We start from the raw sequence: 26,671 nt of genomic DNA, 5'->3' as shown, positions 1-26,671 counted from the left end.
GGGTTTTAGACTGATTTTGGGCTGGGTATTTTTGTTGGACCTGGCAACCCTGGGGATAGCGCTTGTCCTTTCAAACGGAGATCTTCCAGACACACACAGAGCGTAGGTGTTTGAGAGTCACCGGTAAGATGGCAGAACAAGCACTATATTACATTAGATTAACGTGTAGTTTCAATGTTTTATGGCAGAATGCTTCATAACAAGCATAAAAAAGATCGCTAGTAGTTAGTTTCAGTAACTGTTAGCTAGCTAACTAGCTAACTTTCCAGTTCCACCTTAAATAACGCTACAGGTGGCAGCGGGCTGCAGCATTTAAGGCGGAACGGAAAAATACAATAAGCTAATCAGAGCTAATTTCAGCTCCTCATCACAGAGGAATTAAGGAATGGACCATATGAATTAATTTCTCCACCTCCTGCCCCCTTTCTGAAGAAATACAACGACCTTAAATTAACTAGTTAATCAGCAGCTGCTCCTGAACTTTAGCGCTCCACTGCTATCATCACATCAGCCCAGCAGCGTCACCTACACACCACCGCTAGTAGCCTGGTAATAAAGCAGTGTTATTTATTATTTATTTATTGTTCATTAACGTCATTGTGATATCCCAGTGATTCCTCTGTCACTGAGGACCCACATTCCTGCACATTTTATTGTTTTTGTAACACATTACCTGCTCCAGGACCAGTGTATATTATGGAGGGTTTTTTTTCAATAAGATTCATAAGCCAGAAGCAGAAATTTTTATAATTCAAATCGTTTTGAATCAAAAATCGATTTTGAATCGAATCGTGGCCCCCAAAATCGGAATCGAATCGAATCGTGAGATAGTAAACGATTCCCACCCCTACTATCCATCATCCTCTCTCTCTCTCTCTCTTTCATTTGGTGAGATAATTCAAAAATACCCACGGATCACATTCCCATGCTTTTCATTAAAGCTCTTTCTTCTCCAAAAGAGTAATAGCTCTCGTGATCGTAATAAGGTTCCTTAATTGAACCTTTGCCTGGGGCCTTTTATTCCCAGTGCAAGACACAGGAAAGTGTGTATGTGTGTATGTGTCTGTGTGCGATGCACTAGAGGGAGACAGCATTTCAGCATGATTTCTCCTCATGGCTTGTCTGGATTTAGAACTCACATCCGTGTGGATGAGGACAGAAGCAGTAAAGGACAGAAAGGAAGTGGAAGGTCTGGGATGGTTCATTTGAAAATACAAATGAAAATGCCCCAGTTTCCCCTGCTTCCCTTCTCCACTGTACTTAAAGTTAAAAAAACAATGATCAACTCAATCCAAAAACTGTAATACAGCTCAGTCAATGTACCTTTATATCAATAAGCTTTATCAAAGGTTACAAAACAGGCCTAAATAAAAAAAATGTGTTTCTAAAAAAATCTTTGTGTTTCTATTATTTATTGTCCAGTTTTGCAATCAGTGATGCAACTGGCTGATATTTCTCTAATGTGCCGATCCTAATAGCCTATCAATTTATATTCAGGAGTTAAGGATTACAGCAGCTCTGTGCAAGGCTCAATGGTCCTTTTTCTAGTCTTTAAAAAGCAGCGTTGTACTCACATAGCGTCAAAGCTTCATTGGGTTCCATCAGTCTGGCTTCATTCTTTTTTACCCTTGTGTGAACCTAATGCACCACAACCAGCCTTGAGAGTCAATAATCAACAAAATAAAGCTAACAAATAACAAACACCACTAAACACACAAAACAGCAAACACTGCACATCATTTTTACCCTCTAAAAATCCATTGACCGATCAAGCTGAAAGACGATCAGTGATCATTGATATTGGACCCAAAAAAACTGATCATTACTACGGTTCATTACTAATTTCTATAAGAAACATTCCAAGGATTGTTGATAGTAACTGCTTTTATAGTGACTTTATTAGAGCTCTTTACACTCAGAAACTGAATGGCAGCAAACAGTACGGTCACAAGGAATAAGAAACTTAATGAAAATGCAGGAGAATATAGGTGAATATACAGCATACAGCTTGGCAACTCTCAGGACTTTTAGCTTCTCATTTCAGTAATGTGCCATAGTTTTAAAAGGTAATTTCTTCACATATTTAGGGTGTTAAGGTGAAGCTCATATCCAGAACAACTTAGGAGAAGACTGTTCTGGACTAGTGCATATTTCTGTACAGTTTAACATAAAGAAACAGCAGAGATGAGTATACTTGAACCTATTATTCAAACCTATTTATACAAATGCTACCAAGAATCAACATCTGAATTAACCAAAGCAAAACTGCACGTGTGACCACTGTTAAATCAAGAACTGAAAGCAGAACTAGACCACATAGTCCTGGAGATTCAGAATTCAGATTCTGCAGTCTCATCAAAATTCTGTGCGTAGACATGATCTCTTCAGGAAAGTAAAGAAAGGCCTCACAAGTGTTGCAACTGTGTAAGCATTGGACCTATCACCAGGAGACAGTGAGATCGATCCGTGATAATGCCATAGCCATCCATCGCTGGAAGTCCAAAGGGCATAGTTGAACTACCTCCCTCTCCCCCATCACTCAGGACAATGCTAGTGGACATAACAGAATTGTCAATTAGTGTTCTCCTCCAAGCGTGTTAAGCTGCCTGATGATGCTGCATTAGTAACAGTTCAAAAAGGCATGGGGCTGATGTCGCACTCCTAGTCTGGAAACATCAGGATGTGCGCTAGCTAGTAAGTTGAACTGACCAGTAAAATTATCCAATCTTGTAATTCAGGGGACCCAGTCATGTGTTTTATCTTATTTAGTTTCAATTTGGTCAAAAATTGTTATTTTAGTGCTTCCCTATGCCACACATATTCAATTACTAGAGGATGTGATAGTACCAATACTTTGAAAACCCCATTAATTTCTGCCATTAGAAATTGAGGTTAGAGTCAAAGCACCAAATATGGACAAAACAACATGAAACCAACCAAAAATAATTATATGACTTGGTCTTCTTGTGCTTGAACTAGTGGTCTTCTTTTTTTCCACAAAAACAGTCTACTTATGGAAAAAACCTGCCAGATCCCCATTCTCACAAACAATCAGGCTGAAGCAGCTGAAAATAATATAATGACTATAAATTAAAAAAATAAATAATCATAGAAAGAAAAAAGCTGTAGAGAAATTCCCTCACTGTATAAAGAAGGGCATGGGGGCATCTATCTATTTCAGCTGCAGAACAATATTTGCCAAAATATTGTGAAAAATGGCATTAACCTATTAGCCTATGCATGATTGTCTTATGAATGGGGAAAAAATGCATGATGAGTTTTGGAGTGCTGTCAGCAACAGCTGACCTCATAATCACACCGCATTTTAAACAGCTCTCGCTCCACACACTCAGGTGTTTTGTCATTTGTCTGGAAAATGGAATGGCATAGTTTATCAGTCTTAATTTAGGAGTTCTGAGGTTTGTGTTGACACAGAGGAATGAAGTTACGAGACAGCTTAATAAACATGTTTGAAGTAGAACAATAAAGTGCCGTTATTTCCAGCGAGTGTACGTCTCCTAGTCTCGTCAATCTGCTTTGTTGTTGTGAGCGAAGCAGGACCCAGAGCAACAAGACCTCACATTTTTCTTACTCTCTCATTAGCTCTCTTCTGAGACGCTGCATACTGGACCATATGTCTACACTCTAGCTGTAGTCACAGATGAAACCAGGTACTCTGGCACAGTTCCACAGAGTGGGTGCCAGAACTCGGAACATGCTTTGCTTTCACAATACATAAAATCAATATGCTTCTAAAAGAAAAAGCTCCAGGCAGGCGTTTGTCCCTGTAGTGGAAGCCTTTTCTTGTGGAAAGTAGAATCAGAAGGGCAGGCACTGAAATGCAGGTTTAATCCCGCTCACCATGGGACAGTGCAGAGAACCGAAAACATGTTCCAATGATTTTACATTAGACAATTTAATCAAAACCTGTACTTTACACATTGTATTTATATTACAGATTTTTCTTCAGGCATGTTCTTTCTGGACTTACAGAAACCGAAGGGCAGTTCAGTTTTGTTATTGCGGTTTACTGCATTTAGTGACTCCATTTGGAAGAAATCAATTTAAATTAATGACTGTATAATGTATGGTTCTAATTTCATTTCTTGACAATTTGCAAAGTCTTCCCAGTTAAGACCAAAAGTAGACCCACCCCCTTTCCCCAGTCCAAGCATCTCAGACTGCCGTTACTGAGTTTACAGCACAGCTTTAAAGAGTGGAATTTTCCACTGAATACAGTTCAGTCTGTTCAGTAAGTGTAATGTTTCAACAGTAAAAGTGCAGTTAATGTGCTTTATTTTGACAGTACAGGTACTCAACTCAAATGCGCTACGGTCCAATTTAATGCCTGTGCAGCTGCAAGAAATTCAGCATGCATTGGAGATGATTAAAAAAGACAAGAAAAGACCACAAAACAAGCTTAAAGAAAGCACATTATGAAGTCTAGCAGGTCTAACCACACTAATATTAGCTGGTTAGCAACAACTAGTTAGATCACAGTGGCCATTTAGGCCTAAGATTATACTTACTGAAAACACTGTAAAAAATGTCTTTGTGTAAAAATGTGACCAACAGAACACCACCACATGATCATTAGCAGTATGACTGACTAGCTAGTTTCCAGCCAGCTTGACTACAAGTCAGCTGGATGCAAAGTTCAGAGGACCAAACTGAGATGGAAATTTGGCAGCTTTTTCTATTGAAACATAGAGGACTGTGCAGAGCTACACATCATACTGCAAACAGCCAACAGAATTGCTGAACCTGTGGTGGCTTCACTTTTGAGAGACACTGCACTATCTGCGCTTACACACTCTCTTTTTTGTTTAGACAAACACATGGAAACCTGGCTCTACCAGCAGTTAAGAGGGCAACTCAAACCTGTTTAAGATAAAAAGTACTCTTTTGTGAACCTCCCTGGAAGGAAGCGCTGATCAATATTGACCGATTTCTGGAATCCCTCTACACATGCCCCTGGGCCATACAAAGACACAGGAACGCCTCTAAACTGCTCTTTTCAGGAGCACTTATGCGGTTTCATTTCACTTATTGATTACCTACACAAATTAAAATCGGACTTCCTGCTTTAAACATTGTAGCAGGATTGGCAGCAGCAATTTCAATTATGACCACAGAGATGTTTTGGATAATTAGGCAAAACCGATTTTAAAACATGACTGTACAGACGGTTCTCTAGTCTAATTTAAACCAGCAATTAAGAGCCCCTACTGCAAGTTTAATTATCCCCTGTAATTAAAAGTATGTCCTTTTCTTAATTTTCTTAAGAAAGTATATTTTCTACACTGCCTCTATGAAGTCTGTGGTACACTTTTGTGCTGTTTCTTCTTCGCATGGACAGAACAGTATTTAGAGGCTGTTTTTTTCCCAAAGAAAGTTGTTGTGATTAGGCCTGTCATAATAATGGTAACAAGTTATCGTACAATAAAAGATATACAATATATATACAAAAATCTTTGTTGACCTAGGTATTGCCCATTGTGCTTACTTGGTGAGGTCAGCCTACTAACCACTTAGATATTAAAAAATCTAATTACAAATTCAATGTCTGTATATCCTTAATACTTTAAAGGCAGTGGCTGTATAAAGAAGTATAATAGCATTATTATGCTAAGTTATTATCATATCACCACAATAAGGTGATCTAAACACATTAACACAGTGTTTATCACAATTATATTGGAGACAATTGAACATCCAAATATATTAATGATCATGTCAGGCCTGATTGTGTTAAAAGATAAGGGCTTGTTTTCACCAATCTCCAAACTAATCTGGGTACATCCATTACTATAACATCACTTTTGGAAACCTTTGAGGTCTTGGGCCTGACTCAGAGTAACTACTACAGCCATCATTAGGATGTGATGAGGGTCCCACACTGACATCATCTTTGCTGACTGAACCAATGACATTGTGTTTAATTCTGTTTGACAACCAGCCTAACTCTGTATTATAAGAGTTTTGCTATGCAATGACGAATCTGCAATTGTATGCACAGTTGACTGCTTTGATCGGCTCTGTGTTGGGTGAGGGAAACACCAGAGGGAGTTCACGCGTCTCTTTTTTCTTTCTTTCTCTTTATCACTCTCACCCTAATTTGGGTTTTTCAGTTTTCGGCTGCTTTATTTTTGTCCTGTGTTTCAACAGTTTGCCTTGGCTAAGCATTTGTGAGTGAGGCTTTTTGTGTTTGTACAAAAATGCTGCACATATTATAAATGTTTTACACTAGTTATACATTTTTTGAAGTGTATACTGCAGGCTCTAAAAATTAAATCTCTGAAAGATGACGGTATTTTAAAATTACAAGTATCTGAAGTATCTGATGTGTCAAATATCTATAGTGCAAAATAGATTGTTTGTTTATGTGCACAACCGCAATTTGTCTAAATTCAACTAAATTAAGCCTGTTTTACAAAAAAAACTAATTCAAACATTAATCAACTATTTTGAGTCAAGTAAACATTTGTGGCCACACAGTTTATTCTGTTCACATTGGCAAAGCTTCTTTTTCATTGGCTTCTGGCACAATCTATTTACATACTGGGTGTATCTCCTATTTTCTGACACTCAGTTCTGACCATATGTGTGTAGTGATTCTACCCCTGGGTTACCTTAGGTAAACTTGTAGATAATGTATTATGGTTAGCTGTCTGACCTTAGTGTTGTTGGCTGTAAGAACAAGCATCATTTTCTGAGCTGCAGTAACTCTGTATTGGCTGTGAACTCAATACTCTTCACTCTGTAAAATGTTCTTCCTTCGTTCACTTTTCTATGAGTATTACAAAAATAATACTTGAATTAAATCAAAGAGAAGACTAAATTGATATAACAGAAAAATAATATAGTATCATATATATTGTGTTCTGCTTAAGCTGGCAAAAATCAATTTAATTATGTATTCTTACAAAAAACAATGTAGTATTTGAGAAAAATAATTTTGTAAATGAGAGTTCAGGAAAATATTAATTAAAATTTCTTTGTAGATATTTTTAAGTTCACTGCACTTAAAAATTATATTACATGAACCTAAATTTAAGATAATAAGGTAATGCAATACAACACAGGTTTTGCGTTTAGTGAACATATTGGGTTTTATAGTGAATTTATAAGATTTGAGCATCATGTTTTGTTTTTAAAATGTTTACTATTTGCTCACCTTACACTACACTCTAAGGAAAGTAAGTACAGATTTGTACCCAAAAGAGTACAAAGCTTGTCGCTGGGGCTGTACCTTATATTGAGGTACAAAAAAGTACCTTTCAGTGAAAGTCCTTTTTTGTACCCATGTTTTTTGTGCCAGTAAAGATTATAAAAATGATAAACATTATCATTATCTAAATATGGCTCAAAAAATTGATGATCCAAAATTGTCTGGCTTTAAAATATAAAATGTGCAATTTAAATAGATATTGTTTATTAGTGCAGTGATGCAGAATACTGAATGTACCTTTTGGCTGGTTAAATGGTACAAATTTGTACTTATTTCTGTTAGAAATTACTTTGTACTTCAGAAGGAACAAATCTGACCCTGTAAATACCAATATTATACCTTTGAGGGTACAATTATGAAGAGTGTACCTTTAAGTACAAAAAAGTACTCATATCGTACCTCTGTTTTTTAGAGTGTACTTCCCACTCATAAAATACTGCATACCACGATAATATTTGAAGACAATATGCAGGTATAAAAAAGTGGATACCACCCAACATTAGAACCATAAATTCAAGCCAAGAACCTTTTAGGAAACTGTATTTTCAAAAGGTACAACACAACGGTAAAAGAAAGCAGCATTGTTTATTAATGCTCACAGTGATCTCAGCAATGTAGTGTTTTGCAGTAGTTATAGGATACACAGCTTCTTAGATTTCTCGACTTATTCTTAACACTAGAAATGTTTTCACACAAAAGTGGGATTTGCTTTCTATTGTGCAGACTCCAAAAATCACAACTCCGAGCGGAGGCGTGGATTGAAGACAGTAACCCAAGCTTTTTTAGCTTTCTGTCAGAGGCTTCATAAAAGTGCAGAAATATAGCCTTCTCGGATTACAGAGTAAACAGTTTTGGAGGCAGGGTTTGTATTAGTGGTCACTGAGCATATAAAGCAACACGGATATGGTGATAAAATAGCAGTGACTATAAGCTCATTTACTCTTCCCTTTATAATGCAGACGCTTCCTTTGTTGCAGCTTCCTTTTGTTGCGCTGGAACGTGCAGGGGGTAAGACTTCTCCCTTGTGGTGAATGTGTGTTATTTCAATCACACAGCACTCTCTTTCACACACACAATCCCTCAAGCTTTTTCACTCAGATTGTACCTGAAGTTCCTTCATTGAACTATAATAGCTGTTTTATAATGTGATAGCGAGATTATTTTATATCACATTATATTATACAAGGCCTAAATAAATAAACTGCTGTTAAAATAGGGCTTTGTAACATAACATGCTCAGCTAATGGAGAACAGGTGATTCCACAGGTTAAGACTAATACTAATGTAACTCCAATGCCAATACTGATACTGATACTCTTAATACTTTATTTTTAAATGTGTATTGATGTGAAATGTCTTAAGTAGAAACAGGTTACACAGACATCGGTTTGTTTTTTTTGTTATTATTAGAATTTAATACATTTCAAAATATAATAATATAGGGGTTATATTATATTTTAATATACCACAATATATTATGATTATTCCAGTCAAATTTTAGAAAAAAAATCATAACATTGGAATCTAATGACAGTACAACCCTGATATCTAGTGGGCGGGGTTTAAACACAACACAACGCAACATAAACCACTGTCTAATACCAAACTAATAATTACATATTAATACTGTGTTTTTGGATTTTTTTTATATAATACAATATCAACATTTTCTTACATCCCTACTTTCTAGTATGCAGGATTTAAACACAACATTAAATGAACCACTGTCTGCTAATAATCTTTACAAACTAATAATGATAAAAATCGCTACTGTGTTTTTGAAAATCGATAAAGACACCCATGAATGCTGCAGCAGCCATTTATTCAGTGTGTGTTTATGTAAGGGAGCTTCTGGAAGAGTCTTTTAGATATTCATTACAGAACAAATCTACAAATAAAAATGAATCAACGGTGAGATGCAGAACCTTTTCTTTTAAAGGTCAATGTATGTATGGTAAATTACACTCTAATTAATTCACACTTTAATCAGTGTGTATGAATCATCACCCTCTTTAAGAATGACACTGTTATGTATCCTGAAATTACTGAATGCTGAAAATGACTGGACCGCTTGATCTCTTGAGGATTTAAAGTGTTTATAATTAGTAAGGTTGCACTGTATACTGTTTAAGTCATCAGAAAAGCTATGACCTTTAAAGGGGACATGAAACATTTCAGTTTGTACAAGTTTTCTAAGGGATTAAATATAATGGAATTTATTTGGGGGGGAATTTTTATATAAAATGTTTACACACTAAATTATAATATATTTATGTTTGTTACGTTTGAGCTAGGGCGCCGCCATGTTGCCCGTGCAGCGCTGGTGACGTCACGAGGTTGGTTGGTTTAAGATCCCAGGCATATAGCTAGAGGAAAAGCGCTTATTGTATGTGGAGATTATGGATGAAGATGAAGCTGAACTAGGCTAACATGGAGCATTTACTCAGAGATCTTTCCTGTATAAACCTGAGCAGGACTTTTCAGATGCTTTTCTGAGAGCGAAGGGTTTTGGGAGTGTTTATTCTCTCTCTACGTGGAGCCGTGCAGAACCCTGCAGCGCGACCACAGCAGGTACTACCATCCAGTTAACCAGCTATTTTATATACATTTAGCTATTTAACATGTAAAGTCCAAAGTCTATTAAGACTGAATGAAACGAACATGATTTAAGTGGATATTGAAACACCAAGGCGCTGTTTGGTTGATAAACCGTTCAGTTTAGAAGTTATAAGGCTTACTGGGTAACGTTACTTAGCTTCATCTAGTTAGTGTTGGCTAGTTAGCTAGCGTTGGCTAGCTATAATAAGATAGCTAGCTAAGTAGCTAACGCTAGCTATGTTCTCTTTAAATTGTCATTTTATCTAGACTTTCGGTAACGGTACCTCTCGCTGCTCTGCTGGGTGAGCGCGTTGTTTGGCTCGTACAGCTGCTGCTCTCATAGTAACGTTACACATTCGGAAGGTCTGTACATCCCAGCTGATCAGAGGAAAAATAAAAAACGGAGGAAAAAAGCCTCGGACTGCAGCTTATTTATCCGGCGCTAATGCTCCTGACTCAAACCCCTCTCCTTCACATAGTCCTGGTCTAGAAAGTGCTCGCCACTAACCCCTAGCATTACAGCTAACTTGAGGATTCTCACGCTTCAGCGCTGCGAGCCCCCGCTGAAGGTATGAAAGTGAAAGTGAATATTTCTCATTCCTCACCCTATTAAATTTCACTACTCCCAGTATTACTACACACAGGGACAATACAAAAGTGCCCCCCCGATCTGCATTGAGTTTTGGTTTGGATTTTATGATCTATTGAGGATCTAAATTACGGTATTCTCATAGATTATAGTAGTGAGGCGTGCGAGAACCAACCTTGTGACGTCACTTTCAGCGCTGGGACAAGATGGCGCTGCCCTTACTTAAAAAAATGACATTTAGATTGCTTATTATTTTAATTCCGCTTCACTGACAACTGTTAAACTTATACAATTTGTTAGAGTGAAAATACATCTTGTGAATTATACTAAATACTTGAAGTGTTTCATGTCCCCTTTAAAAGACTATTTCTCTTAAAATTTCCAGAGGAAACTGCTTGTATACTGATCAGATATAACATTAAAACCATCTTCATAACACTGTGTATGCAACACTGTCCTGCCAAAACAGTTCTAATCCAGGGAGGCTTTGACCACTGAGGGTGTACTGTGATTTCTGTCACCGAGGCATAGGCAGCAGATTCTTTAAATCCTGTAATTTGTGAAGTAGACCTCAGTAGATCGTATCCATAAGCTTCGGGGGCCTATCAACCTGTTTTCCTTGGAGCACTTTTGGTAGGTTTTGACCACTGCATACTAGGAAATTGTAATTATATTGTATAAACTAGGGGTGGGCGATATGGCTCTAAAATAATATCACGATGTTTCATGGTATTTTCACGATAACGATACTTCTGACGATATTACAAAACACTGAATAAGAAAAATACTTAGAATTTTATTATTGCATGCAATATGAAATGGCTAACTGAGATATTAAAAAAAATAATTTAATCAAATTTGTAACAGAAGTCAATGATCCAGAAAGTCATGATACTAGTAATGCACTCCAAATATCTCCATATATCCAGTATTAAAGTAAAATAAATGATACTGGACAGATATAATCTGTATCTAGTAGATATATAATAGGAAATGAAAACAGTGTGAATTTTTCTTTTGCTAAAAACGGCAAAGAAGTAGTACCCTGATGTGATAATTGGGGGGGTGATATGGCACGATACTTCAGGGTATAATATCGTTCACCATATACAAAATTATTGGCGATATTATCACGTACAACTAGAGGTGTGCCAAAAAATCGATTCACATAAGAATCTTGATTCTCATTTACTACGATTCAGAATCGATTTAAAATGTCCCAAAATCGATTCTGAGGGGCGGGTTTTAGACTGATTTTGGGCTGGGTATTTTTGTTGGACCTGGCAACCCTGGGGATAGCGCTTGTCCTTTCAAACGGAGATCTTCCAGACACACACAGAGCGTAGGTGTTTGAGAATCACCGGTAAGATGGCAGAACAAGCACTATATTACATTAGATTAACGTGTAGTTTCAATGTTTTATGGCAGAATGCTTCATAACAAGCATAAAAAAGATCGCTAGTAGTTAGTTTCAGTAACTGTTAGCTAGCTAACTAGCTAACTTTCCAGTTCCACCTTAAATAACGCTACAGGTGGCAGCGGGCTGCAGCATTTAAGGCGGAACGGAAAAATACAATAAGCTAATCAGAGCTAATTTCAGCTCCTCATCACAGAGGAATTAAGGAATGGACCATATGAATTAATTTCTCCACCTCCTGCCCCCTTTCTGAAGAAATACAACGACCTTAAATTAACTAGTTAATCAGCAGCTGCTCCTGAACTTTAGCGCTTCACTGCTATCATCACATCAGCCCAGCAGCGTCACCTACACACCACCGCTAGTAGCCTGGTAATAAAGCAGTGTTATTTATTATTTATTTATTGTTCATTAACGTCATTGTGATATCCCAGTGATTCCTCTGTCACTGAGGACCCACATTCCTGCACAATTTATTGTTTTTGTAACACATTACCTGCTCCAGGACCAGTGTATATTATGGAGGGTTTTTTTTCAATAAGATTCATAAGCCAGAAGCAGAAATTTTTATAATTCAAATCGTTTTGAATCAAAAATCGATTTTGAATCGAATCGTGGCCCCCAAAATCGGAATCGAATCGAATCGTGAGATAGTAAACGATTCCCACCCCTACGTACAACACAATATGGCACACCCCTAGTATAAACAAAATAATAATAATAAATTTTGGCCATATTGTCCAGCCCTAGGTTCAACATGGAAAACCTGCTCTGTTTCCTTTTGCCAGAGATTTAGAAAATTCCATGTTTGGGCTGTTAGAGTTTCTGATCACGGCCGTATCAGGAACAAGCCCGTCAAATAGTCAACCTGATGCGAGAGGATATTAAGGTGAGCCAAAATGCAGAGGGAAGACTGGAGTCACTTAGTGTGGGTCCAGGTGCCGGTCACGGTACATGCCCTACTAACAGGCTTGCCTATCACGAAGGTATTCTGAGGGAATAAATAAAGCATGGCTGGATAACATGCTTGGGTAAATAAAAACTGGCAGGGAGCCAGTGTCTCGGGCTGAGATTCAAACAAACCTCTAAGGCTTTACTTAAATGTTAGCCTCAACCGAAACAGCGGCTTTACTTCTGGGATCTTTTTCTGCTTCACAAGTGAAAATGCCAAATTTTAGCACCCTTTTCAACCACTTCTAAAAGGTGCCCATATTAATTTATTATGATATTAATATGTGTCCACTCTGGCTTATCACTCACTTCAAGTCTAGTCCTGAAGCACCCTTGCCCTGTAAATATTAATGAGGATTTCCTCCTTTTCTAACACGTTCACTTTAACACTCATGAAGTGGCTAGAGGGTGTAGGATAAAAGAGTAGAAAACCACCAAACCCTTTACATAAAATGACTAATAAGGACAATCACACAAATGTGTGATTCTTTTTTTTTCAAACATTTTAAATGAAATATTCCTGAAATGATTAGAGAGCCGGATAAACCATTAGTTTAGACTACATTTAGTGAGCTAAATAAATTGACAAATTGACTACACATTCTCGCATTTATGATTTAAATTGCAGAGCGATGTAGAGCCGCTGGTGCGTGCACATAGAAGTATAAACACGCTCTGCCGCATAGCTGGATACACAAAGGCTACGGCGTAGGTTTGACGCAGAAGTATAAATTGGACTTTATGGACAATGTCTTACAGACAGTGCCCACTGCGAATGTGGAGACCCATCACAAACTCTGGAACACGTGATGACTACCTGCCCCAAATTCCGGCCATCAAATGGCACTCAAGGTCTAATAGACCTGGACAATGAAACACTGGACTGGCTTGCAGCAACATAACTGAGGGTCTAAGGACGTACGCCAGAGAGAGAGAGAGGGACAATGTTTCATTAATAATATCCCTATTTTGGAGCAAAAAAAAAAAAAAAAAAAATAAGAAAAGTATGAATACCCAACTAAACAATTCTTTAGAAAATCAGATCTAATATAAATACAAACAGTGTACAAACATGTTTATTAGCCCTTCATTAAATAATTGTATCTCTAATCAATCAATCTACAAAATATTGGCTTGCAAATTATTTCAGATTGCTTGAATTTGCATAATTTGTTGGACATCGCTGCTATCCAAAGCTACTGCACTGGTCAAAAACACCCCATTCTTATGACATGAACACATTTTGCATTATTTAGGAAAATCAGCCTAATGGTGGGCTCTTAAAAACAGGAGTAAAAACTGAACAATATTTCATGAACCAACTCACTGAATCAGTAAAACAAGGGCAATTTAGCAGCCTGCTCAAAGCGTTAGCCTCTCTTAACTTCAGCTGCATCACACTAGTAAACTCATTCATCATCCCTGTCTGAAACGGAGGAGCAGAAACCTCCAGCTGTCGTGTCACTGAGGTTGTACGTCGTCCCGGGGATGAGACGGGCTCTCTGAGATTTCCCTTTTAGCCTGATGAAGCAATCCAAGCATACACTAACACACAGAGGATACCGAACCCACAGGCTCAGACTCTACTTATGGAGCTGGTCTGAGAGCAGTCTACATCTGATCACGCTTCAGTGACTTAATGATAATGTCACATTCCCTCCAATTTCAGCTCTATCAAAAAGCGATGTTTCTACAATAAGAGATGATCAAATGTTAGCATAAGATTTTTGAGAAGAGAATTGACTAGGGGTGGGAATCAAAGGGCATATCCCAATAAGATATCACGATACTGTGATTTAGCAATACTTCATATAAGGCAAGACAATTCTCTACAATACTTCAATTCAGTTTTATTTATATACCGCTTTTTACAACAAATGTTGCCACAAATCAGCTTTACAGAGAAACAGGTCCACGCCTCTTATTAGTAAGCACCATAGTGATAGTGCCACCAGTGACGAAAGTGGGGTGGCAACAGTGGCGAGGAAAAACTCCCTTACACTAAGAAGAACCTTAGGAGAAACCAAGACTCAGTAAGAGGAATCCATCCTCCTCAGGTTGACCAAGATAGCACAAACAAATAACAGAACAAAAACAACTGTGATAATGGAGAGCTATAGCTAATGTAGAAACATGTTATGAATTATAGATGTGAGTAAGTGCTTGGCACATGCTCAGTGTTAATATTAAAGTCCAGGCAGTTTAACCATCCATATGTACAGCTTTGGAGTGTGGCAGGAATGGATCAATGCAGTTAGTTATTAATACTGCACGGCATCTGTGTTACTAAAAAGGGCAAAATACTAAATAATATTTTAAGTGATCTAGTTTTTCAAGAGATGTTTATATCACATGTTAATTACTCATATTACTCATACTAGCAAAGTTATAATGATTTACATTGACCTTACACTGAAAGTAAAGGTACTACAAAGTACTACTTTCTTGGAGGATTGCCATAAAAAAATATTTGGTGCCATAAAGAAGCATTTTAACAGATTTTAAAAAATGAGGTTGTAAAGGTTCTTTAAAGACTGGGCTGTTTATGAAAAAAAATTGAAAACAAGCATATTTTACAGTAACATAATTATACAGCTAAATTTTTTTCTATATGTATTTCTAATTTTATCTGATTTCTCCCCAATTTGGAAGACCAATTACCCACCCACTCATTAAGGCTCCCCCTGTTAGTAGTAATAGAATACCATCAACAATGGTAGCACGAAGAAGGCTAGGAAATGCCTCCTCCAACACATGTGAACCCAGACACACCTCTTTTGTATTTGCATTAATAGGTCTGTTTGGAGTGATGAGGGGAGAGAGCGCCATCTACTTACCCAGAGAGAGCAAGGCCCATTGGGCTCTGTTAGACTCCGGATGCTGATGGCAAAAACCCAGTAAATCAAACCGAACAATGGACATTACTAAAGTGAGCAAAACTTATGAGTTCATATCTTCAGACATAAAAAAGTGGAATTTCTCAAAGAACTACATAAAGCACCTTTATTTTAAGAGTGTATATTGCATATAAATCTTCCATACGCTGTCATTTTTTCCTGCACTAATGAGTTTCTCATATTTACACTAATACTTTCCGAACACAAAGATAGCCAGTAGGATCATTTTACTGTTGGTTTGGTCGAGTTGAATTTGATATTCCCTCTATTGTCCAAACAAATGGAGTTTTTAAGTCAGAAAGCCCCACACCCTCTTAAAACGTCTTCTGAGGTGTCATTAAAATGCGAGCATTTCTTTATCCATCATTTACTTTGTTTTCTTATTTAGTTAAAAACACACACAGACACCAGTAAGTTTGAGACCTTTGCATCTGTGTCTGTATAGACCTAATCTACTTCAGAGCTCCAAGCCCAACATACCTGAGGAGGAGCTTGTTGACCCCCTAACAGCATGAAAGGGTAAAGCTGCTGCACTCAGGCACGCTACATCTCCCTCCATACCCCCATCCCTCATTCCATCCCTCTATCCCTCCATCCCTCAATCCATCCCTCACCCCAGGCTCTGAAACACAGAAGCATTAAAACACACACACACACACAAGCATAATCCAACACACAGGAGCTACTGAAGCCACAGGATCAGACTCTGCTTATGGAACTGGTCTGAGAGCAGTCTACATCTGATCACACTTCAGTGAGTGATAATGTTACATGGTAATGACAGTGTTACTTTTAATTTGAGCCTAAAACTAAAGATGAAGGTGATACAAAGGGTTATTTGAGCGATGGTATAGAACAAAACTATTTTTGGTTTCATTAAGAGCTGTTTTTATAAGAGATGTGTATAAAGAACCATGAAAGACAAAAAATGGTTCTTTACTTGCATCTCCCTAAGAACCATCTTGGGTAGGGCTGCATAATTAAAAAAAACAGTCATTGCAGTTTCTCTAAGATATATATACTGAGATTTACAAAAAATACACATATTTATCTGTCCAATATAATTTCATTAATTTAATTTAATTTACCCCTCACTTTCAGTATTTCAGTGATTTTGGAAAGGGGAAAGTTAAATATAATGTTTTACACTAACTTTCCTGTTTTTGAATTTAGCCACAAACTGTCAGAAAAATGAACTTAAAAAGGTTATTACTGACCATATCGGATTCCTGACTTTTCTGTTTGTAAAACATTAACAAAAAACAATGTTTTCCTTTAATCATATCAATAACACATATAGAAACATCTACTGCAATGTCATTTTATTTCTTCCAATATCACGCAACTCAACCTCTTAACCTCAAACCCTCACAAAACATATCTTTCTTTGATTTTATCAAATTGAAAACCTCTGAAATATAATCAAGAGGATGGATGATCACAGCCATCAAACCAAGCCCCTGCGTGATTTTTTGCACCAGGAGTGGCATAAAGTTATCCAAAAGCAGCGTGTAAGGCTGGTGGAGGAGAACATGTCAAGATGCATGAAAACAGTGATTTTGTTATTTTTCAGCAAATGAATAAATGCTCCAAATGACAATATTTTATTTCGAATTTGGGACAAACAATGTTCATAGTCTATAGAGTAAAAGAACAATGTTGATTTTACACAAACATATACCTATAAATAGCAAAATCAGATAAACTGATTCAGAAACTAAAGTGGTCTCTTAAATTTTTCCAGAGCTGTAAGTTATATACATATGCATATGTTTTACTTCCTTTTAGGTAGTCATGTAGTTAGTTAGTTATCACTTTTTTTTTTTTGCATGAACACACCTGAACACCTGAAGTTTAGCCAAGTAATGATGAAACCACACACACACACACACACACACACACAGAGCAGTTAACGAGTCAGAGCCCTGTCTGCTTCTGTTCAGACCTGTGAGTCCCCTAATCTACTTCAGAGCTCCAAACCCAACACACCTGAGGAGGAGCTTGTTGACCCCCTAACAGCATGGCGGGGAAAAGCTGCTGCACTCAGGCACGCCTCTACATCTCCCTCCATCCCTCTATTCCTCTCTCATTCCATCCCTCCATCCATTTCTCTATCCTTCCCTCCATTCCTCACCCAGGGCTCCCAACCGCAGGACCATGAACAAACAAACAAACAAACGTTTATAAACACCACCAGCATTTCATACACAAATAATACACACATATGGTGATTATAGAGACTTACCCGGGGACACTGTACACAAATACCGGACAGAAAAGGGATAAATAACCGGATAAAGAGGGTAAAATAATCCTGTTACCTTCAGCCAGAAGGCGCATAGCGTGAACAAAGGTCGTGTCCAGCGTTTCCTTCTCGGCCATCAGCTCCGGCAAGTACTTGTCCTGATCCATAACCGGCCACCGCTCCTCTCCTGACCGCGGCGAGAGCAGGTGAGACACAGGGGAAGAAAGTGCGGAGAGGCGGACGGGACTGTGGTCTGACTTCGCCTGAACCCTGAGGAGAACTGACGGAGCGGATATCGGTACAACACCGGCTGCTTTCCTCCGTTAGCTAACGGCTGTTTTAATAACGGCAGCGTTATTCAAACCAAAAAATAAACACTCATATCCTCCTCGCGCTCGGTTTAAACGCAGGGCTCTCGTGCGAAAGCTCCCCGCCTATAGCCACGGAATAAGCGCGCTGGCCCCGCCCCCCTCACTGCTGATTGGCTGGGTCGGAGAAGCGAATTCTGGAAAGCGTCAAACAGCATCAACGCTAACGGTATGTAACGATATAATAAGGTATACTGCGGTTAATCACGGTATTCTGTGGATAAATACTAATACTACCGTAATGTAAGATTTGTTGTCTTAAAGGGGACATATTATATCTCTTTTTTACACAAGTTAGACTGTGATGTCATGGGGCTCAGAGTGGTTCAGCGGACTAAAGCCCAATTTATACTTCTGCGTCGAACCTATGCTGTAGCCTGCGCATATCCAGGGGACACATTTATACTTCTGTGTGTGCGTATCAACAGCTCTGCATCGCTCTGCAGTTTAAACCGCGAAGGTGGGAATATGTGCGTGTAAAGCTACGGCGTAGGGTACGCAGCGATGCGTAGGCTAAGGCGTAGGATTGATGCAGAAGTATAATTTGGGCTTTAGGCGCTGCCACAGCGTTCAGGAGATCGCTGGTTAGAATCCCGTTTATGTAGCTCGCCATCAGCTGCCAGAGCCCCGAGAAATCACAATTGGTCTTGCTCTCTCTGTGTGGGTAGATGGCGCTCTCTCCCCACATCACTCCAAAGGGTGATGTCGCTTAGCACAAGGCGTCTGTGAGTTGATGTATTAGAACCAAGCTTGCTGTGATGCTACTCAACAATGCTGCATCAGCAGCAGTTTAAAAACAGGTGGAGCCTGACTTCACATGTATCGGTGGAGGCATGTGCTAGTCTTCATTACCAGTGAAATGGGGGAGTCCTAATGAGTGGGTTGGGTAATTGGCCTTGTACATTGGGAAGAAAATTGGATTTTAAAAAAGTATCAGTGATGTCTGTATCTCTTAAACCATTTTTTTTTCAGTAACAAGTAATCCAACACGTAACTATTTCCAATTAAAGTTACTCATTCACGTCACTGTGTATTATTTTTGGTCATTTTCCTTAGTAAAAAGATATTGTATTGATGAGAAAGATGTTTACACTGGTCGATTTATTGCTGGAACTTACGTTTGCTGTTGATGCTATAACTCATCTAGGGATGTGTGTGGATAAGTGCTTGTGTGTGTTTGAGTGCTAAGTGTAAAATGATTGCATGTGGAACATGATTGTAAAGCGTCCTTGGGTGTCTAGAAAGGCGATATATAAGCGTAACTTTATTCATTCATTTAAGATGGTTAAGACGGATACAGACAGGATAGACAAACAGCATGACCACTCTGGTCGATCAGCAATGTCCAAAATAACCAAAATCAAATGCAACACTAGTAAGTTGGTCAAGCGTAGTGCAAGGTATGCTTTCACTTGAATGACCAGCTTTTCAAACATCTTAAGAAATTGAAGCCTAGCTCAGACAATCCAAATCCAGCTGCCAGCAAAAACTGATCTTGACCAGCATAGGGTGTGAGTTTATTTGTTTAGCTGGTCTACAAACAAAATTAACTATACAAGCTGATCAATCAGCATGATCAACAAGACCCAGCTGGATGACTACACTGGCCTAAATCAAAAGCAACATACACTATGCTACTCAATAGCCAATTAACCAGATAGTTGGTAACACTTTATAATACCGGTACAGGGTATGTTTTCAACTGGATGAGCATCTTGACCATCAAAGAGCAGCTTAGACTATGCAGAACCAATTGTTAGAAAAAAATGGCCTTGACCAGCATAGGGTTGTAGTTTGATGTTTTAGCTGATGTTCAAGCATAATCAGTGATCAAGCAAGGCAACCAGTATGACCAAACTTGAGTGTGCTGGTTGACCAGCTAGATCAAGCTGGTTGATTAACATGGCCATGCTGGTTGACTAATATGGCTGCGCTGGTTGACCAGCATGACCATTATGACCAATTTTGTCAACCAGCATCACACACAAGCAAAATCAATGCAGCATGCCAAATTCACCATGCTGGTCAAAAGCTGGTGAACCAGCTAGACTAACAGCATGTTTTTGTCTAGCTGGATGAACAGCTTCCAACCACCTTAGCCATCAAATACAAAAAAATTGCTTTAGACCTTCCAAAACTAGCTAACAGCAAAAGCTGATATTGAACTGGATTTTTCAGAAGTGCTTCAGGCACTAAACATTAAAAAAATTCTTTTAAAATAAGGAGATGGTTAAAACCTGTAGTTGAATACTAAATCATTGGTTTACCTTTACAGATTTTGAAGAGTGGTCACTCACGGCCTCCAATGTCAATGTCAAGTCCTTAGATCCCTAACAGAAATTCTCCTTACTGGACCATCATGTTGGACTTGTGCTGAATTGCCTTGGGCTGAGCATAAAGAAATAATCATACATGTACCTACATACATAACCTAGATACATAAATACAAGATGAATTATGGCATTGTGCTTCATTTCTGGAGCTGTTTATTCTTGTTTGTGGTACCAAAAATGTGCGAGTTGTAAAGTGGTTTAAGACTAATGGCGCTTGTGTGGGAAAGGTAAGCTAACAAATGAAGCAAGGTGAAATCTGTCTTAAGGAAGACACTTGTTCCATATTTATGGCAGGGCACAAAGTCAGCTCAATTTGTCGTGTCCGTGAATACTAATCAATGGCGTTTCTGTATGCCTCGGTTTGCCAAGATGGATTAGGCATTTGTGACAGGCAGTCTATAGAGGGAAAACATGCACAAACAAACACAAGCACACACATTCACACACATACACTTAAACACATGCACCAAAAGAGAGAGAGAGAGGGGCAGGGAAGTGGGGAAAGACAGAAGGAGGAGGAGGAGGAAGAAGAAGAAGGCCTGCTTGCCTAATTAATGACTGAATGGATTACTGTGCTGTTGGCAAACATCTGTACACCCAGTGTCACATTCAGCGACTGCCTTGTGAGAATGTTCATAGAGCCTCGGTCCACTGGAACGCGGTGATTAGACGCCATGTACCAAAAATTGGTCTTTCACTCATGCGGGGACACTGCACGCACCAGTAACCATCAGTATTTATCAGATGTTTTCAAAGTAACAGTGGTTTATAAAATGATATCCAATTGATCTACCGCAGTCCAGTGCAGAATTGCCCCTGCACATAGTCTGTTGACTGGCTTCTGATTTAAGGGAAAGCAGGACACAGCTAAACGCCACATTCTGGATATTTAAAAATGGTTTATCCTAACAAAATCTACATATCTCTTCCACAAATTAAAATTAGATTTTGTTCCCGGCACAATCTATTTGTGGAAAATTCAGCACAACAGGGTAACATAGCCTAAAGGCAAGGTTAATTGTGACTGACAGAGTGGCTAGCTGAAACAGTCAGTTGAAAAAAGTAGATGCGAACCCAATTAATTAGTTGTAATTCTATGTTGATGTTTTTTTAAGCAGAGGAGATTTAAAAACTATACACAACACATTTATTTCAGCTAAGCCTCATTTCCACAAGCTTTAAAAAATTAAAACATACCCTCTATCCTGTAAAGCAAGATGGTTAACCAGCTCTTGACTAGCATAGTGTTGCTGATCATGTTGGTCTTGCTGGTTTAGCCTGGTCAGGTTAATCATGTTTCTTCAACAAAAGTTACTGTTACCAAAAGAAACTGGTGATTATGTCTGGCCCCATAACAATCTTTATTATGTTTTATATATTGTCCAGGAAATAACTATGCTAAATGACATTACTGTCATTTTTAGACATTTTTTTGGCCATTATATAACTATAATTACACTCCTTTAAAGAGCAAGGAACTTTTAATAATTTATAATATTTAGGAGAGTTAGAACTTTTGGGCAATTTGTACTTTCTGTGAAAACTTTGCAGCATATTTTTTAAATATTTCAAGTAACACGTCTTTACCTTATGAAGGTTGATCTGTGAGTACAGCTATGAAGATGCTGTAGTTGATGCATTGATCAATGTATGACTGGCAAAAAAATAATGATGAAATAAACATTCTAGGAATCACGCTGGACAGTATCATTGTCAGCAAAAATTATCCACAGTCAGTGGCAGGCCTTCTGGTTATGAACAATGTATTCCAGAAAGAATCCTGAGAAATATATGATCGACTGCTGTCATATTGTACAGAAATTGGTTGCAATGGAAAACAATAACACAAGCAGAATCCTCTTCTACTCAATTCCGTCTAACTGCATGCATTTTGTTTTGGTCCCTGTTCTCCCTTACTCCAAAAACAGCCGCCATTAAATAATCTATTTCCGGCATTCTGTCAGGAAAGACCGTGAAAGAATGGATCCACAAAACCACAGGAAAGCAGCGTTGTACTGCGCAGACCTTCGAATTGGCATATTGCAAGGCCCTTTCAAATGTATTGTCCTCATTCCTCTGTTAATCATACTTTATTGATTCCGCTCTCCTCGCCGTGGATTCATTTTCTCAATTATAGACACTGTCTTTAAGAGCTGTAAAATTCCGCAGACTGGCCTTAACCTCCACAAACCATAGTCTTACACTAATTCACATTCTTCCACACGTAACTTTAGACTTTCGTCTCCTCAGCACCACGTCTCTCTTTTTCTCCGGAATAAAACAACTGTTCAGGTAGCTGACAAGTCCATGCATCTTAATAGGATTATGATTCTGGGTGGAATGAGTGAGTGGCAAATGGAATAATCAAACAGGGTTAGAGCTCATGCAGCAGTGATTTATGCAGGCATTGAATAAATAGGGATTGTGAAAAGGAAAGACTTGGGGAGAATATCAAGCTTGTGGAGAGCATTGTTGTCTTACTGTGTGATGTTTTTGAGGTTTGAAATTGGGATGATAGCGGTCGTCAGACTTCAGTGTCTGTTTTATTGCCTTATTTGTTTATTTCCCATCGTTTTACATTTTCAGACCGCTATTATTATTATTATTATTATTCAGTAAATGGCATGACATTGCTTTGAAGGTCTGCCCTGTTTCAGAAGTCTTTCTCTTTGATATAATAAATACAAGAACATCTTCCCAGCTGGATCTATTTGGTTAGTATAACATTTTGTGAACTTTCTATAAGTTATTACTTTCGTTTCTTAGAAATTACAACGTGTGTGACTTTTTAGACGTTCCTAATTTTATTTTTATATTCGGCTATTTCCATTTTATTAGTTTACTCTCACAATTGTAAACATGTTTATCCGATTTCACATACTTCAAAAGTAAATACAAGTTCGTAATTTATACTTTTTTTTTATTAGTATAAATTCAGAAAATATTCCTGTGTTTAAATTAAAATGCTCTGATTCTAATTTTTTTCTAAAGTTTTTTTAATGGACATATTAATTAAATTGAATTTATTTCTATGTGCTAGTAGATGGTTTCAGATGACCAAAGATGGTCAAGCAGGTTAAAAAGCTGCTTATACTGGTGAAATATCTCCTATACTTTTAAGCGATCAGGTTAACCAGTTCTTGATTAGCATAGCGTATGCAGCATATGATGTTGGTCATACTGGTCCACCAACTTGATCTTGCTGATCCTGCATCTTGGTCTTGTTGGTCATATTGTTTGACAAGCATGATGGTTGTATTGTATGTAAAATAGGTAAGGTTGATTATGATTTTATACTAGATAAACCTGCAAACCATCAAAAATCAGGTTCGATCTAAACTAGGCAACCAGTTTAACCAGCTTGAGCTGTTTTTTTAGGTGTTTTTTTTCAGGCTGGGTATTGTCTTTTATTTACTGTGCTACTGTGTTCATAATGGGACATTTTTTTGTGTAAGAGATATTCTCATAACTTTGTGGTGAAAGCATTTTCATTATCTCTGTAACATTAAAGGCTAACCTAAATATATAAAAAAAAAAACATTGTTGAAGGTTCTATAATGTTCCTGTTCGCTAAATTGGTTCTACTCCACTGACAGTTATTTGGGCAGCTTTTTCCAGCCCGTTGCTAATAATCTCTTTTTTAGCTGATGAGGGTGGACGTTAGTGAAGGTCCAGTTGCCTGATAAATATGGATGGCTAAGAATGCCTAAGTTCATCTCAAGGTCTCCTTTAATGAAGTCGCTTAGAGGGGGAAACAGTGACCTTGGGCATTAATCAACTTGAGCTCCTAACGTTCTGTTACTGAGAAGGACATTTGAAGCAGTCAGAACAGTGCGCTGCGTTTACTGAGCATTTTGTCCATCATCTCATTATCTCCAAAAGTTGGCCTGCAGCTGGAGAAGTACCATTATAAGCTGTCAGAGATGTGCCTTCACTGCCTCTGGATGTGATAGTGGTGATAGTGTGTGATAATGCATTGTTAAGGATGTGGAATTAAAATGAATTTTATAACCTTGACATTATTTACTGATTGCTTTGATTAATTCATGCTTCTGCAGGAGGTATTTGAATGGATTTTTACAGCACTCTAGTGGTCATAATGAGGACTACAGGCTGCACATGGCATAGAACACATTACAGCCTCACTAATTACATTCATTAGGGGTTAATAATGTGAAGGAAATTCTGTTTGTATTTGTCCCATTCTAAAATTAAAGGTACAGTTATTTTATGGACAGATTTATGGACAGATGGTTAATCAGTCAACTTGGTTATTATTACTGGTTTAAATAATTTAAAGCAGTAAAAGAGTAAAGAGTTTTGGGGCATAACTGCATGTTATAACCTCAAACTAGATTCCACATGGCACAGATAAAAAACACATTTTTTCTTTTTATAAAACACATATTATTTTGAAATTTCAGTGGGAAATATTCTAAATATCACAGTGACAAATCAAAAAAATACTTAATATACTTCTAGTGTATCCACAACTTTTTATACAAAATAGTAATATTAGAAATAATGTATATAATAAGAATTAGAAGATACTAAGATGCTAAGAGCTCGTCACTTGTTTTCGTTAGATATGTTTTTAGATTTAATGCAGTTTTTTATATCAAAGCTTACATGAGTTTACATGAACATTGGGATAGATATACAAAAATATATTTTGAATTACTAAAATTACACAAACATTCTACTGTACAACTAATTTCATTTATTTTAAGTAAGTAAGAAAAAAGAAATATCAAATGCATATATATATAAATGCATAAATCAAGAGGTGGAGACGATGGTTCTTAGAGCCATTTAGTTAATAGTTTGTGTATTGTCCCAACATATACAGCAAGTATTTATAATGTTGAAAAATGAATGAAATTAGCATACATATTTTAAGCAGAAGTCTGTAAGTTCCTGAGCTGGTTTAGGAAAAATATTCTAATTATTGGTATCCACATCCTTGCATGACTATTCCTGCAATTACTTATATATTAATTCTAAAAACAGAGTGCTCTGGTAGGTTTGCAGGATGTAATATAATATGATCTGCATTTTATTAGTATTATATAAATGAACAAATTGAACAAAAACATATTTATATCTGCATTAAAATACTTGCTCAATGTCCACATGCTCAATGTTCAACTACACACTCTCCACAGAAGTCCCTAAATCCCTAAATCCCCCAAACTGTGGCTTTAAATCAGATTTTTTTTTTTTTTGCTGTAAAAAGCAACACAGTTCTTTGATGACCCATTTATAATGGATACGATGTGACTAATATGTAATTACTGTGTTAACTGTAACTGTTAACTGTTCAGTTGCATCCTTTTATGTTCAGTGGGGAAGAAAAATTGACATCTGAAAGCCTAAAATCTTGACTAGCTGCTGGAAAACTAGATCTACAACTCATTGTAGACAGATCACACATCACACGCTGAAGGGTAATTAGACTTTTTTTTGTAATGTTGGGAAAAATAATTGTTCTCATTTGAGATTTCATAAAAGTGATGAATTATATAGCTGTGTCTGGGCTGTGTGTTAGATGTACTCAATCTTTATCTAATGGGGGAAAGATCTAGTGCTGGTCATAGGAAATTGACTTTGTGCCTCTGAGCAAGCGTCCTAACAAAATTCATGATTACAGCCACTGTTAAATGATGTGATGCTAGTCTGTGTGTGACTGAGTGATTGTGTCTCTGCGTATAGAAAGAGAGAGATGCTATAGATAAACCTGGACCTTTGGATGTTTTTCTCACTATTGACTTGACATTACATACTGTACCTAAATTTAAAGATGTAAAATCAAAGGAAAATAAAACCCTTCCACGCATCTTCAGCTGGTTCTCGTTTGTCTCATCTCACACACAGCAGGCGCAGGGTTCTTAGGTGTGTATCAAAAACTCATGTGATTGTAGCGATGGCGCACATGATGGATCTGTTATTTTAGCCGAGACCCAGGATGTGGAACGCAATAGCCCTGTGTGTGAATTATTAAGCAGTGCGAGTGTGGGGCAGAGCGGGGGCTGCAGAGGGGGG

The 26,671-nt window shown here is 37.7% G+C and overlaps 1 protein-coding gene across 8 annotated transcripts in view; it reads right to left on the bottom strand.

Moving 5' to 3' along the window:
- The window catches only part of khdrbs2 (KH domain containing, RNA binding, signal transduction associated 2), a 132,322-nt gene extending 113,978 nt beyond the window's left edge, over positions 1–18,344 (bottom strand). For 3 of the 8 annotated variants that reach the window (XR_007440038.1, XM_007256089.3, XM_049481595.1), the window contains exon 1: positions 18,005–18,341. Coding sequence is in view for 7 of the 8 variants with exons in the window: in XM_007256089.3 (XP_007256151.2) it covers positions 18,005–18,095 (91 nt within the window). In the remaining variant the exon portion in view is untranslated. Of the gene's footprint in view, positions 1–18,004 lie in introns of all 8 variants that reach the window. The other 5 variants (XM_049481594.1, XM_049481591.1, XM_049481592.1 and 2 more) reach the window with 2 other exon arrangements.
- Between the last annotated feature and the right edge of the window lie 8,327 nt (positions 18,345–26,671).

Source organism: Astyanax mexicanus, chromosome 7, assembly GCF_023375975.1.
Source record: "Astyanax mexicanus isolate ESR-SI-001 chromosome 7, AstMex3_surface, whole genome shotgun sequence".
Classification (NCBI taxonomy): Eukaryota; Metazoa; Chordata; class Actinopteri; order Characiformes; family Acestrorhamphidae; genus Astyanax; species Astyanax mexicanus.
This window is presented reverse-complemented; position numbering and strand designations above follow the sequence as displayed.